This window comes from Corvus kubaryi, unplaced genomic scaffold, assembly GCF_017639235.1.
Source record: "Corvus kubaryi isolate FWS band 111438036 unplaced genomic scaffold, C.kubaryi_AGA036_p1.0 37323, whole genome shotgun sequence".
Lineage (NCBI taxonomy): Eukaryota > Metazoa > Chordata > Aves > Passeriformes > Corvidae > Corvus > Corvus kubaryi.
In genome coordinates, this window is record NW_024581102.1 from 96872 (window position 1) to 111209 (window position 14338).

Below are 14338 nucleotides of genomic sequence, written 5' to 3' on the forward strand. Positions count from 1 at the left end.
ATGAAGTTGATACCTTTGTCTCTATAAGCAAGGGGTTTGCCTGAGTGAACCCCCACTACCCCGCTTAGCAGTGCCCCGGTTGCTTGTGTGTGCCAGCCATTGATGCCTTCCCACATCTCTCCCAAGGTCTTACAGTGCTGATTGTTCCTCCCTGCTGTCCCAGTTCTTTCATCCCCCTCAGTGCTGCCAGTTACTCAGCTCCTTTATGCTGCTTTAACTCAGGAAGCTGAATCAAGCCAGCAGAGTGCTCTAGTCTCCCTGGCATAGTGTAGCTAGAGGAGATGCCTGCTGCCTGGCTCTAAAGACCGATGGGTTTGGTGCTAGGTGCTCAATTAAGGCCATTGAGGCAGCTTTGGGAGCCCGGCAGTGGAAGAAGGCCATCTACATTTTGGACTTGCAGGACAAACAGACAGCAGCCAAATACTACCTCAAGATTGCCCAGCACTATGCAGCTTTACAGGAGTATCAGGTGAGGCCACAGACCACAATCACCACTTCTCTGTGTGTCCCTTGGGTATGTTGAGTGTGGTCTTTTCCTGGCAGGTTGCAGAGGAACTATACATCAAAGGAGGCCAGACCAAGGATGCCATTGACATGTACACGCAGGCCGGGCTCTGGGAACAGGCTCACAAGGTAGAGCCAAAGCTTCTGGGAACCTCACCCCACTTGGTGAGATGGGTCTTCCATCAGGAGGTGGTAGTTCCTTGTGCACCAATACCTGATCAACCAGTACTCTTCCCAAATATGCATGCAGGGCCATCCAGTAGCAAGCAAGAAATCTGTTCCAAATATTCACATCCTGACTTTGGCCTTCTCTCTCTCACAGCCCTATGTGGGTGCACCTCTGGCACAAATGGCCCTCTCCTGTATGCTTTGTGACAGTGACAAGTGACTGCCCATTCTTTGCAGAGCATGTAGCATGGATACCTGTTTGTCAGATCAGAAGGAAATTGGTTTTCCCCTTCTCCTTCAGTGTGATGTGTCAGGAAATTGCTGTTCATTTTCTCCCGTGTGTTCCTTTTGGCAGCTGGCACTCAAGTGTATGAGCCAGGAGGACGTGACTGTGCTGTACATAACCCAGGCCCAGGAGATGGAGAGGCAGGGCAAGTATAAAGAAGCAGAGAGGTGAGTTTCTTCCAGTACTGGTAGCAGTCCAGAGACTGAGTCCTGAAAAATTTGCTGTAGTGAGGAGGAGCCCTTTCCTGGGTTAGGAGTAGAATTTGGGACTGGGGTTTGGAATGGTCAGAGGAACTTTCTCCACACACGGAGAACTAAAGCTGCTATTTCAGGATTTGGAAAGATTTCAGGGACTGGTCATGTCCTCGGCTGAGCCATTTGGATATGCTTGTGTTCCCAGGCTGTATATCACTGTGAATGAACCTGATTTGGCCATCACCATGTACAAGAAGTGTAAGATGTATGATGAGATGGTTTGCCTAGTAGCCAAGTACCACAAGGACTTACTCGGAGATACTCACCTGTACCTGGGCAAGGTGAGTACATCTCATGGCAGGGGATCAGCTACACCAAGCAGGGGCAAGATTGTTGCTATGAACAAGTATTTGAGATCACTTAAATAATCGGTGGCAAGGGTATGAGCAAAAGTCAGGTTTAATATTAAGTGACAAAGCACAAGAAGTTCATTGTCAGGATTCACTCTACTACTTACAGGACAGCTAAGACACAACAAGGGAAAACAAGCAACAACAAAACCAAACAAAATCCAGGCAATCAAAACAGAAATGAACTGAGAACTATTTAGGGGCAGGTGTGTGTGTGTGTCTGTGTGTGTGTGTGTGTTTAGGTACATGTGACAAAAGTCAGTGTGGGCAAGGATAAAAAGGAACACAGCCTAAAAGCTTAACAGCATTCAAACTTAAGAGTACTTTAACTTAACTTATACCTTTGTTGCAATAAGGAGAGATGCAGATTCCCTGGGCTTGTGCAAAGGAGAGCCCTTTATTGCAAAAACCCAGCCTTTTTAAGCAGTTAGCCAGTTATCAGTTTACATAGTTTTAAGGCATAACAAACATAATTCAACCAACCACCATACACCATGATGTGAGCACGCACCAGTCATGCAGCATGTTTTTCTACCCCTAATTCAGCCGTGTCTCTTTGCCACAGTTCTTTTCTACTTAGCCAAAGTAACAGGCCTGAGTCATGAGTTTACAAAGGCAACAAGGCCTTTGGTTTTACCTATGTGCAACACACCTTAAGCCTAACAATTTAACATAGGAAAACATTTCACTTACACCTAACTTCATTTACAGCTTAACAACAATCTAACAGAGGAATAACACTTAACAGCATTTAGCCTCACTTAAAACTTCCAAGTTATACTTAGCAACTCAGCAGAAGGGTAACACTTAGTAACACTTAGCTTATAACTTATGTTTAACAACTTAGCAAAAGAAAAGCACTTGGCAGCGTTTAAGGAAGTTTATAACTATAACTTAACCTTGCTTACAGGCCTAACTTACTTAGCTATCCAAGGTACTTAAACATCTAAGAAAGCAGCATTTCTCCCAGATTTAGTGTAGCATATGGGCACATTTATGCACCGAGACAGAACGAGTCAGTGCCTACAAGGTACCTGTGAAAAATTCCCCTGAGAGGTCAGTGAAATACTCACTTCAGATGCTTTTGCATCTCCTGATGGGTGAAGGATCAGCCCTCGAGGAGTGGGGGTATTGGCCCAGGACACATCATTTTTCGGTGATCCTCCAAGAATAGCAAACCTGAGAGTTTGCTGGCTCTGAGAGGTGTTCCACTCAGAGGGAGATTGCTGGTCACAGCCTGCTGCGGTCCAGGAGGGCTCAAAAGGGTCTCATTTTGGACTGCTGTTTATAAGACCACAAGAGAGTGGGCTTTAGTCATAACAATGTTTCATCCTGGCCACAGTTTGGGTCAGTATTTCCTTTGAAAGTGTGACAACAGGAATGTTGTGCCATTCAGGCCAGAGGAATATTTTCCAAGGCTGGTCATAAGGAAAACAGAAGCTCATTAGACAACAGCAGTTCCTGGGAACAGACAGTGTTTCTGATAAGCTCAGGAAGAGCTGAGCCCAGGTGCTGTTTTAAAGGCCAAGGCCTAACAAGCATTTCTCAGATCACACTGCAGCCTAGAAAGGAGGAGGGGGGAATGCACTACCACAAGTGTCACTATCTCATTGCCTCTGACTGCAGGAGCTGGAGGCAGAGGGGCGCTTGCAGGAGGCTGAGTACCACTACCTGGAAGCCAAAGACTGGAAGACCACAGTGAACATGTACAGAGTGAATGACATGTGGGAAGAGGCATACAGGGTAATAATCCTTCACATCTCCCCACCTGTGCAGGGGTCAGGTTCTGGCTGTGGGATCCTGGTGGGAACTGCTTTGTCTCTGTTCACTGCAAGATCAGAACATTTGGTGTACACTACTCAGCCTCAGAACTGCCCCAGCCCTGGAGGCCTATGGGCCACCCACTCTGTGGCATTGAATTCCAAAAGCAGGTTTTGACCCTTGGCCTTTCTGCTGTACTGCCTTCCTCCAGGCACTGCTCTGCCCCTGATCACTGCATCCTGTTGTACCTCAGAGGTGTTGCTCTTGCCACAGCCCCCCCCAGCACTGCTCTCCTCAGTGTGGCCATGGAATGCTGGGGTCACTTCTGCTGTCCAAACAGTGATGTGGGCTGTGCTGAGGCAGCAGCTGTTCTGCTCCGCCATACATGCCTTTGTCTTACTCTCCCACTCACCAGAACAGTGGTGGTCACAGAAGGGTTCCTCGGGAGGGAACAAATGGTTTTGGTGCTCCCTCATGCTGGCAGGCAGCATGTGAGAGGGGCTCAGTCCACTGAAGGTGAAACAGATAGGCTGGGTTCTTCCTTTTCTTTGGACAGGTGGCCAAGGCACACGGGGGTGCAAACTCCCATAAGCATGTGGCCTATCTGTGGGCAAAGAGCCTGGGTGGAGAGGCAGCTGTGAAACTCCTCAGCAAATTTGGACTTCTGGAGATGGCCATTGACCATGCAACAGACAGCGGGTATGCAGGTGCCTCCGCCCAATACTTCCCTCCTCTCTGCCTAACCAGAGAAAAAATGGGTGGGCCAACATAACTCTGTGCATGTGGTAGCTGCAGGTCCAGAAAATGACGTCTTCCCACCCCACCATACTTCACACAGGCCTTTCACATCCTTGACACATCCCATTTCCCATCTTTGTGTCAGTCTCTCAAATGCCAAGTCTGAGCTGGGCAGGCAAATGCAGTTTGTCCCTTAACCTGTGCAGGGGAAGGTTTGTGAGAGGCTCTGAGCATGAGAGGAGGTACTCCTCATGTCACTAGAAGTAACTGCCTGCCACAAAAGCTTTGGCCCTGCTCTGCAGCTGGCCAGGTGTCTGCCTGTATGGCTATTCATTACTGCTCTTCCCGAGGCTCACACATCTCTCATCTTCTGCCTTGGGCTCTAACAGCAGGTGTGAAAGAGCCAAATTTCCTTACTGGGGACTCTAAAAGCTCCTGGTCAGGAACAGGAGGAACGGGCAGTGCCAATTCATGTGCAACCCCTTGTATTCCCCTCTCTCCTCTGCCAGTCTCTTGTGCCCTACTTGATGTCTTGTTCTTGATGAAGGCATACTCTGACAGCACAGAGTCCTTCTCTCTTTCATTGCAGGGTCTTCGAATTTGCTTTTGAGCTGGCCCGCCTCTCCATGAAGCAGAAGATGCCAGACATCCACTTAAAGTATGCCATGTTCTTAGAAGATGAGGTAATTTTCCCCCTGGAACAGGTGCAAGTTCTCTGTCCCTCAGGTAACTGAGCACTTGTCCCTGGGCTGCAGCAGCAGTCACAGTTCTGGCTGCAGTTGTTGCATATCCAAAAGGCTCCATGATGACAGCCCCAAGCTCCAGACACCTTTGTTTCATAAATCCTCCCTCCCTTGCGGTAAGTAAAGGAGGTCATGTGATGATACCAGAACAGGAAGGTGTGCAAACAAATCACTTCCTCTCTTCTAGGGCAAATTTGAAGAGGCTGAAGGAGAATTCATTAAAGCTGGGAAGCCCAAGGAAGCCGTGCTGATGTAAGTGTCCTCCACATCCTGGCCTTCTGCATCTGCTCTCTCCATGCAATGCCAGCCTGATTGCCTCTCCAGCATTGGCCTGCTCCTTGTCATCCCTGTTACATCTCATGTCCCTGTTACATCTCATCCCCCGAGGTTTGTGCATAACCAGAATTGGGACGCTGCGCAGCGTGTGGCCGAGGCTCATGACCCAGACAGTGTGGCTGATGTGCTTGTCGGACAGGCACAGTTTGCCTTTGAGCAGAGAGAGTTCCAGAAGGCAGAGGCCTTCCTCCTGCGAGCACAGAGACCTGAGCTGGCCATAAAGTACTATAAGGTGAGTGCAGTCTGTAGTAACATCATTGCCTTCCTCACTGGACAAGAAACCAGTTCAGATGAAGGAGTGAAATTCACCTCCCAGCTCTCTCTGTCAGCTTAGTAGCCAAAGAGAAACCATTTGCTCAGGGTTTCTAGAGGAACTTAATTCTGGCCTGAAGATTGAACCAGTGGATTTCACATCATAGCTTCATGCTCTCACAGTTCCTGGAGGATGTATCCTGCCAGAATATGGATGGTCCTCAGGGTAGCACAAGTGGGTGCATTTGGAGACTTAAGTCCCCATTCCACTGAGGTAGCTGGAATGGATGAGTGTGTTCCCCTGAGGTAGTCAGGGTAGGTGGGTAGACACAGGTGCCATTTTGGGGGAGGAAAGAATTGGGTGGTGCTGCTGTGGTTATTTCTTCTAGTTGGTTCTCTGGCAAGATGGCATGAGGGGATAGATGTGTTATGTGGTGGCAGGAGTGTGGGGGATCCTGGTGAACTGGTGAAAACTTCTTGCCATTGTGCCTGTGCAGGAGGCCGGCATGTGGAGCGAGGCCCTGCGGATCTGCAAGGAATACATGCCTAGTCGACTGGGAGAGCTACAGGAGGAGTGTGGCAGAGAGGCTGGCAAGAAAGGTTCCAGGTAAGGAGTGCTGTGGTCAGGCTGCAGGAAATAGCCTGGTAGCTCTTCCCCATGGCCATTTTGCTGATGCCTTACAGAGACAGCCTGATGGGATCCCTGACATCCACTTGTTTCCTTCTTGAGGACTCCGGACTTCTTGCTGCATAGGTTTCCTATTATCCTTCCTTATTGCTTTGGGAGGCTTTTTTCTGCCATCCAAGGTCTCCTACCCACGTGGCTTCTTGCCGCACTTACAAATCTCCATGGTCTCCTGTACTGCCATTGCATCTCCCCAGGGTCTCTGGTCAGTTCTCTCCTCAGCACTGTTCATGTTCTCTGTCACATGCTCTGCTCTGTCTGAGGTCCCTGCTTACCTGTGCTGTGCACCTCCCTGCCCACATCCTACACACTGTCTTCAGGATGTCTGGCAGCATCCCAGTCCTGCTCACAGCCTGCATTCCTCCCTGCAGTGGAACGGAAGGGCTGCTGGAGCAGGCGCGGGAGTGGGAGCAGGCTGGGGAATACGCCAGGGCAGTGGACTGCTACCTGAAGGTGCGGGATCCCAGCAACAGTGTCCTGGTGGAGAAGTGCTTACTGAAGGTACCGTCGGGGGCTACGATTCCCTTCACCTGCTCTTCTGCCTGGAAGCTCCTCCACAACCTGAGTGCACCTCAGAGATCCCTCTTGCTGCAGGGCACAGGAGAGCCTGCAGGCTGCAGTGACTGCAGGGCTGAAAGCCTTCATAGCTGTTCTCTTGAGCATGTCAGGCTGTGCTTATCCTGCATGGTGCTGCCTTCCTTACTCTGGCACTATTGCCTGTGGCAGGCCCGTTCCTGTGTGCCCACAGCTCCCTGCACTGAAGAGCTGCACTTTATGACTCGGCCCTTGCTAGGGGAGCACCTTCTTGTGCTCTGTGCCACCAGCCTTTGTTGTGTTCTTGCTCATACTTCTCACTCACACCCATGTCCTTGTAGCAACTTCAACAGCAATTATGTCCTTGTCTGATCTTCTCCCATGTGTGAAAGTAGCTGGGCTTTGCTCCTCTGACTTGTCAAAATGACCTGCCATTTCTTCTCTCCTTTCCCCATCGTTCGAGTGCTTCCAACTGTCAGTCTTTTAGCTGGGACTGAGCACTTCCCAGCTTCATCCCTCTCTCCCACCATTTTTATCAATTGAGCTGCTGACAATTTCTCTTCACAGGCTGCTGAGTTGGCCACGAAATTCTTGGATCAGTCACGGAGCATGGAGGTGACACAGACTGTGGCTCCTCAGCTGGTGGCCATGAAGAAATACAGCATGGTGAGGGCTGGCTCCTGCCCCCAGACTGCTGAAAAAGTAGTGACATTGGAAGGGAGAGCTCTATCCAAGGGAAGGATGTCAAGTCACATCCTGGGGTGATGGGTGGATGGATGGCCTTATCTAGAGCTAGGCCGTGCAGAGTCTTCAAGGAGGATAAAAGAGGGCAATGAACCAAGTCCTGGAATAGTGTGAGTAATCCAGGCCTTGGGAGGAGGCAGGAAGCAGAGGAGAGGCTTATCTTTTGGGAAGAGACTTTCTGTTGTGTTTGCGTGGTGGTCCAGCACCAGCTTCAGCCTGGGATACAGGGAACCCATGGGTTTTGTCTCCCATGGAACTGTCTCTGGCCTGCAGGCAGCTGAGCTCTACCTAAACTTGGACCTCATCCAAGAAGCTATCGATGCCTTCATTGAAGGGGAGGAGTGGAGCAAAGCCAAGCACATGGCCAAGGAGTTCGACCCCAGGTATGCCCTGAACTTTGCAAACTATACCCTTCTTGTTCCTCCTCCCACCCCTAGATGATCCCTTGTCCTGTCTTGTACTGTCCTGTTACCCCTAGGTTTCCTGGATTCTCCCCACAGTGGCCTTCCCATGCTCGACAGGGTACATTCTCCACAGCTGTCCTTCCCAAGCCATTTAATATTCTGACACTTTCCTATTGCCACACATCCCATGGAAATTGTTATCCCCTTTTGTTTCATCCCTACCCATATCTCCCTTTCCCTTGCCATAATTCTGTGCATGCACTTCCTTCTGAAAGCCCTGTGATCCCTTGTTCTCCTCACATACTATATTGTGAAGAGCTGCTTAGACCCTTTCCTTCCCCGTCCATCTGTGCACCAGCAGCCTGCTAGAAAGACATGGCACAGCTGGACATCTTCTGTTCCAAGGCTGAATCCATCGTCTGCACTGATGCAAGACACAAGTCTTGCTGCCTTTTGGGATTCTTTCTACCCACAGGTCAGAGGAGTACGTGGACCAGCGTTATAAGGAGTATTTAAAAAAACAAGGAAAGGTGGATTCGGTATGTGTTTGGGATGTCTCGCAGGCTAGGGAGTTATGTCAGGACCTGTGCAGATCCTTGGGGCCTTTCTCATGGGCCTTTTGCCTGACTGAGTACGAGTGAGAAGTCTGTATGTGCCTGTGAGCCATGGCTACTGCATGCCAGAGCACAGAATCACAGAAGGGTTTGGGTGGGAAAGGACCTTAAAGCTTACCTCAAGCTCATCTCATTCCACCTTCTGCTTTGGGCAGGGACACCTTCCACTAGATTGGGTTGCTCCAAGCACACATTGCTGGGTCACGTCCAATTTGTTGTCCACAAACACCCCCAAGTCCTTCTCCTCTGGGCTGCTCTCCATCCATTCTCCACCCAGGCTGTATCTGTGCATGGGGTTGCTCCGACCCAGGTGCAACACGTGTCTCTTGGCCTTGTTGACCTTCATAAGGTTCACACGGGCCAACTTTTTCAGCCTGACCACGTCCCTCTCAATGGAAGATGGGTCACATGGGCTCTGGGATTTCATGGTGTGGAGGGGGAGAGACTCTGTGTCTGGGAAAAAAAGACATGGGTGACCTGATGCCTGCCTGAATGTGAGTAGGAAACCTGGCCTGCACAGTGAATTTATGGCTGTTTCCATCCTCAGCTGGTGGGAATTGATGTCATGGCAGCTCTGGATATATATGCAAAGCAAGAGCAGTGGGAAAAGTGCCTGGAGGTCGCAGCTAAGCAGGTGAGTGCTTTTGTGAGCCCTAGGGACAGACCTGGGGTCCTGGCACCCTGGAGTGGGTGGGCAGCATGGAGAGCCAGTGCAGGGGCTCAGGAAGCAGCACACACACCCATTGTGGCCAGTCAGGCTGAGTGGGGAAGTGTTAGAACCTAGAAGCATGTTGTGTTTAAATTTTGTGATTAATGGAGCATTGGAAGAAGCTAAATGAGTTGTTTGGACTGGAAGTAATTGGTACCGTGGAAACAGGGATTTGTAAAAGAAAGCCTTCTTTCTCTGTGTTCTTGAGAGTGGTGGTGTCAGAATGAGACATCCTTGTCAGGAAAGCAAATTTGACATTTTTTCAGTTTTACTGACCTGAAACTAACAAAATTACCTCAACAGAGTAATAAAAATGGAGAAAAGCAAAATGAAACTGTTTTACAGTGCTCTTTCAAGGCAGTAACAGGAGACAAGCTCTCAGTTACCAGGATCTACTTTGAGGGATGGTTTGTGGTTATTGATTATTCAGTGGTTATTGATTGGTGATTGGTTATTGAATGGTTATTGGTTCAATGGTTGTTGATAATGGAGGTAACCAAGAGCAGGCAGTTCTTTGGAGTGAGGTATTGGTTCAGATTGAATAACAGGGCAGCCTTGGCAACAGCACCTGCAGTTAGTGGGAACATCACAACTTACCACTCACGCTAGCACTGAAGCCTTTGAAAAGCACTGGGAATGTCTGGGACTGTGGTTTTATAACTTTGGTTCCAGTAACTTAAGTTTGGGTTCTACTAGAGTGAACTTGATGTCTCTTAGACTTGGGCTTCTCTGTGATACAGATGGTCTCTGTTGTAGTCATTGTTCTCTTGGGAGGCTCACCTACTGATAGGCTGTTTATCAGGAGCCACAGAGAATAACTGCACACTCCATTTAATGGGAAAGACTCAGTTTATTGTATTGGGCACCACAAGGCCACATTGAGTCTAAGAAGATCTTGGTGTCTGCTCGTGCCTCTAAGAGAGCATTAGCATGACCCTTTTCCATAACCAGTGCAGAATACAATCACTTTGACTCAGCTGTTCCACAGTGATTATACTGCAAAAATGTTACATTTATCAAAACAGGTCACATACCAGACTTAATCTTTATCCCAAGCTATACTGAACATGGTGCTTCACCAGCACTCCATCTGGGTGTTCGAGTTCTAGACATCTACTGGGACACCGGTCTTTTTTCTGCATGATAAACTTGCTTCCATTGCTCAGGTTTTAACAGGATTGCACATTTTGTGCCATTTTCTTCCTCTCATTACTATATTTATGCATGTGTGAAGCAGTTCTTTCCTCACTTGAATTTCTGTGAGGCCAACAGCAGTCCTCAGCAGTGTCTGTGGGGTCAGCACAGGTATGAGCAGCACTCTAAGAGGGTCTGCAGTCCTGAAGCTGTGACGGTGTGTGGATAATGGACTAGAGCAGCTTTGTAAATTATAAACATCTTCACACAGGATTTTAGTTACTTTCTTTGTTAGACTAAGGGCTGCTTTACAGTTGGTAGCCTTGTTGACACACAGTAGAGGTGCTGCATCCTTCAGGTGTTTGGCAGTATTCCTTTGGCAAGTGGTGAACAGCTGGAAAACAGCTGTATTTGCATGTGTGAAGGGCCAGCACAGCATCAGCTAGCCAAGATAAAGGTGTCAGTGGAGCCCAAATCAAAACCCAGGTGTGCTTAGGGCAGTCTGGCTCTGGTTACCTCTTTCACCTTTTGGGACTCAGGTGTGTGGGGTTGTGCACACATGGCTGGATCCATCCCCACTAAGTGGCAAGTCTTCAGTTCATGAGTCTTATGATGCTGCTTTCCATGTGTCTTCTCCAGAGCTATAAAGTCCTGCACAAGTATATCGCTCTGTATGCAACACACCTGATCTGGGAGGGCAGCTGGGATAAAGCCCTGCGCCTGTACGTGCACCATGGAGCACCTGCCAACTCACAGGTAATGAGGGCAGCACGACATCCCAAGGTGAGCTGTCCCAGTGTGCTGTGATCTGCTGCGAGTCAGGCTCCCAGTCAGAACTGGGATTGCCTGGTGTTCAGCATGTCCAGCCCTGCAGTGGATTCTTACAGAGGGCTGAAGGAAATCCCCTGGCATGTTCTCCATGGGAAGGAGCAGGGGACGTTGAGTGTTTGTGTTTGTTTTGAACACCTTGAGCACCAAGTTCAGAACAAAAGGAACCATTTGCCTCTCCAAGAGTACTGGCTGCAGGAAGCATCCTTCCATCCTTTCCTGTTTCCCTGCCTTGTCCTCAGCACCCCTTCTAGCCAGCGATCTCCAGCACTGCCTCTCTGGGAGCCATTTTCTTGGCCCGTGCTTGGCAGCAGGAGAGCTCTAGAGTCTGCTGACTCCCTGTCTGTCTCTTTCCACACTTCTCTCCTTTTTGTTGCAGAATTTCAACATTTATAAGCGTCTCTTTGTGGAGATGGTGAATGCATCTGGCATGAACTGTGCTGAGGCATACTCCAGCTGGGCTGAGCTGCGGGATATGCTCCTTAGTCTGGTAAGTGTGGCCATGGCCACCGCTGCCTGTTCAGCCCCCAGGGGGTCTTGACTGAGCAGGAAGAAGAACCAGTCTCCCGCCAGGTGACATGGGCAGTGTTTTTAGAACACAGGCTTGGGGTAAAGAGCTGGAAGTGTGGACAGTAGGAAAACAGGATCCTGTGAAGTGGATGTGGCTGAGCAAGAGAAGGCAGAGAAGAAGGAGACCTTATGCTCCAGGCCAAATCCGAGGAGTGGGTCTGGACATTGGCCCTTGCAGAGCTCCATGTGGTCACTATGACATGGGAGCTATCATGACATATCCTCTTCTCATCCTCCACCCATATTCAGCAGCTTGTGTGGGGAAAGCACAGAGCTACTAAGCGTGAAAAATATGAGTCCTCCCCATCTCCCCATGGATGCTTAGAACCTTCTGCTCCTCATTCCTGTCCAGAACACCTCAGACAGAGCCCATGATTGCCTTTTCTCTGTTTCTGTCCCACAAATACCTACTTCGAGCATAAGCAAAATCAAAAAATCCTCCCTTTGTCCATCCAGACTCACCCCTGCTTCCAATGCTGGCTATTGCAGTACTGGTGACTCTTCCTGGCTCCCACAGCCTCCTTCCTTCAGCATGCAGTTGGACCCAGAGCACCCAAGGCCCAGCCCTTGTTCAGTCCCAGAGGTGTCTGGGTATTTCAGATCCTTCTCTCTCCTGACTTCCCTGGTCTCATGTGGATAAAGAGTGCCCTCGTGCTCTCCTGCTCTCACTTCCTTTCATTTTCTCTTCTCAGTGTGAAAACTTAGTGAAGTCCAGCGAGGCAAACACTCCGGCACATGAGGAGTTTGAGAGGATGCTGCTGATCTCCCACTACTGCGCTACCCGCTCTGCAGCACAGGGCCTGAAGCAGCTGGTGAGGCTTTGAAGTTCCTCTGCCAGGTCGCCACCCAAAGCGGGGAACCCCATGGGGATGTGCAGATTCAGGGCTATTCATAAGTTACTATTCCACTTCACAAATCACACATCATGGATGCATGAGAATGGCACTGCAGTAATCTGTCCCAGATAATCTGCAATAATCTGTTACCACTAGCAGGTGAAGCTGTAGGTGGTCTTCTCTACTTATCGTGGGTACTGCCCCAGCTACTGTGGCTGAGCTGTAAACCAGGGGAGGAGCTGATCCATATGCTTGGCATGACATGTGAGAGCAGAGGTGGCAGTAGAAAATTAGGGATCACAAAAAATCTGGTCTTCCCAAGAGAGGGATGGCTTCCTCTCTGCTGTCCTGGGCTTCAAGAGCTGCTGGGCTTCACACATGGTTTTCAGAGCAGATCATCTGCCTAGGGCTTTGGCAGGTACTGGTCCTGTGCACTGGGCCTCTTGGGGGGCTTTGGGAGCTTGTGGACCTGTGTGGGGGCATTACAAGGCCCTGTAGGTATTTTGGAGTCTTGTGTACACTGGGATTTGTTCTTGATCTCCCTGCTGAACTCTTAATCCATGTGGGATTGTGGAATTGTTCTAGAGCTCTGGATGGATGTGGGACTGGAGTCATGATGGAGAAGGCTGTGGAAAGGAAAGGTTGTGACAGCTAGGACCCCAGTGAAAACCACAGGGGAGATTTGGGCTTCCCCACGCCTCTGTGTGTGGATGTTGGGGGTCCAGAAACATGTCGGACAACAAGAGCCAAGTCTGACGTCTTGGAAACCTGTACAGATCTCCACAGCTGTGGAATGTTGAGGTGTTGGGCAGTCTGTTTGGGACCATGAAGGAGGAGTGGCCTTGACAGTTCTGGTGTGACTATGGGTATCTGGCAGCAGAAAAGTGAAATTACCTTTCAGTTCCTCTGCTCCAAAATTCTTACATAAGACAAAACTTACTGAGACTGTGGCTGGAATAGGTTTCTTGGAGAGGTTGGAGAGTCTCCATTCCTTGAGATGGTCAAAACCTGACCAGGCATGTTCCTGAATCTGCTGTAGCTGCTTCTGCTTTGATTGGGGCTGAGGGCAGGATTTGGGAACTGCCAACAATCCCTTCTAACCTCACCTGTTCTGTGACTCAGGTAGGGGATGTTTGGGTGTGGCTTCTAGTGAAAGCAAGACTTACAAAGCAGAAGAATTTCACCCTCAGGTGATAGTCCCATGTGGTCTGTAGTGAGGGAACTCAGGGTCAGGACTGAAGTTTTTGACCTTTTTTACTTGTAGGGCTTGTATGGGTGCAGAGTCCTTGCTGTGATTCTGGAGTGATCTCATGAGATCCCTTCCAACCTGTTTTTTCTGTGCTGAATTGTGGCTTTCCTGTCCTCTGTGTCCACAGGACACCATGGCTGCCCAGCTGTCCATTTCCCTGCTGCGCCACACAGATCTGCTCCCTGCAGACAAGGCTTTCTATGAGGCTGGGATAGCTGCCAAGGTAAGAGCTACCTGCCACTGGACCAGAGAAAGGCGTAGGGCACCCTGGGCTCAGGGATTCTTGACTTTATCATCCCAAATCCTCCCTTGGCTGCTGGACTCTGCCACTGGAGGCTGTTCCTCAAGCTGGCCAGACCTCAGCCAGTGAGCAAATGGGACCTACAGACCCAGGGGTGGACAGAGGCCATATTATGGTTCTGTCAGTGTGGACGTGAGACTGCTCAGCTCTGCTCTGCATCACCCAAGTGTCTGACAGTCTGCCCGGGAGTCGTGACATATGGCAAGGACAGCAGCATGTCCCCACTGCCTGGACCTGGCTGTGCAATAATAGAATCATGGAATGGCTTAGATGGGAAGGGACCTTAAAGCTCATCTTGTTCCATCCCCTGCCTTGGGCAGGGACACCTTCCACTAGAG

At 49.7% G+C, this 14338-nt stretch overlaps 1 protein-coding gene across 3 annotated transcripts in view; it reads left to right on the forward strand.

The window, feature by feature from the left end:
- The window catches only part of IFT172 (intraflagellar transport 172), a 38268-nt gene that overhangs the window by 20931 nt on the left and 2999 nt on the right, over nt 1-14338 (forward strand). For 2 of the 3 annotated variants that reach the window (XM_042029380.1, XM_042029382.1), the window contains 20 exons: nt 325-469; nt 544-633; nt 1028-1125; nt 1358-1493; nt 3189-3305; nt 3880-4022; nt 4651-4744; nt 4992-5056; nt 5192-5372; nt 5890-5999; nt 6123-6146; nt 6449-6578; nt 7179-7277; nt 7629-7738; nt 8235-8298; nt 8921-9007; nt 10856-10972; nt 11424-11534; nt 12307-12426; nt 13827-13922. In XM_042029380.1, the coding sequence (XP_041885314.1) occupies nt 325-469; nt 544-633; nt 1028-1125; nt 1358-1493; nt 3189-3305; nt 3880-4022; nt 4651-4744; nt 4992-5056; nt 5192-5372; nt 5890-5999; nt 6123-6146; nt 6449-6578; nt 7179-7277; nt 7629-7738; nt 8235-8298; nt 8921-9007; nt 10856-10972; nt 11424-11534; nt 12307-12426; nt 13827-13922 (2137 nt within the window). The remainder of the gene's footprint in view (nt 1-324; nt 470-543; nt 634-1027; nt 1126-1357; nt 1494-3188; nt 3306-3879; nt 4023-4650; nt 4745-4991; nt 5057-5191; nt 5373-5889; nt 6000-6122; nt 6147-6448; nt 6579-7178; nt 7278-7628; nt 7739-8234; nt 8299-8920; nt 9008-10855; nt 10973-11423; nt 11535-12306; nt 12427-13826; nt 13923-14338) is intronic. The other variant, XM_042029381.1, reaches the window with a different exon arrangement.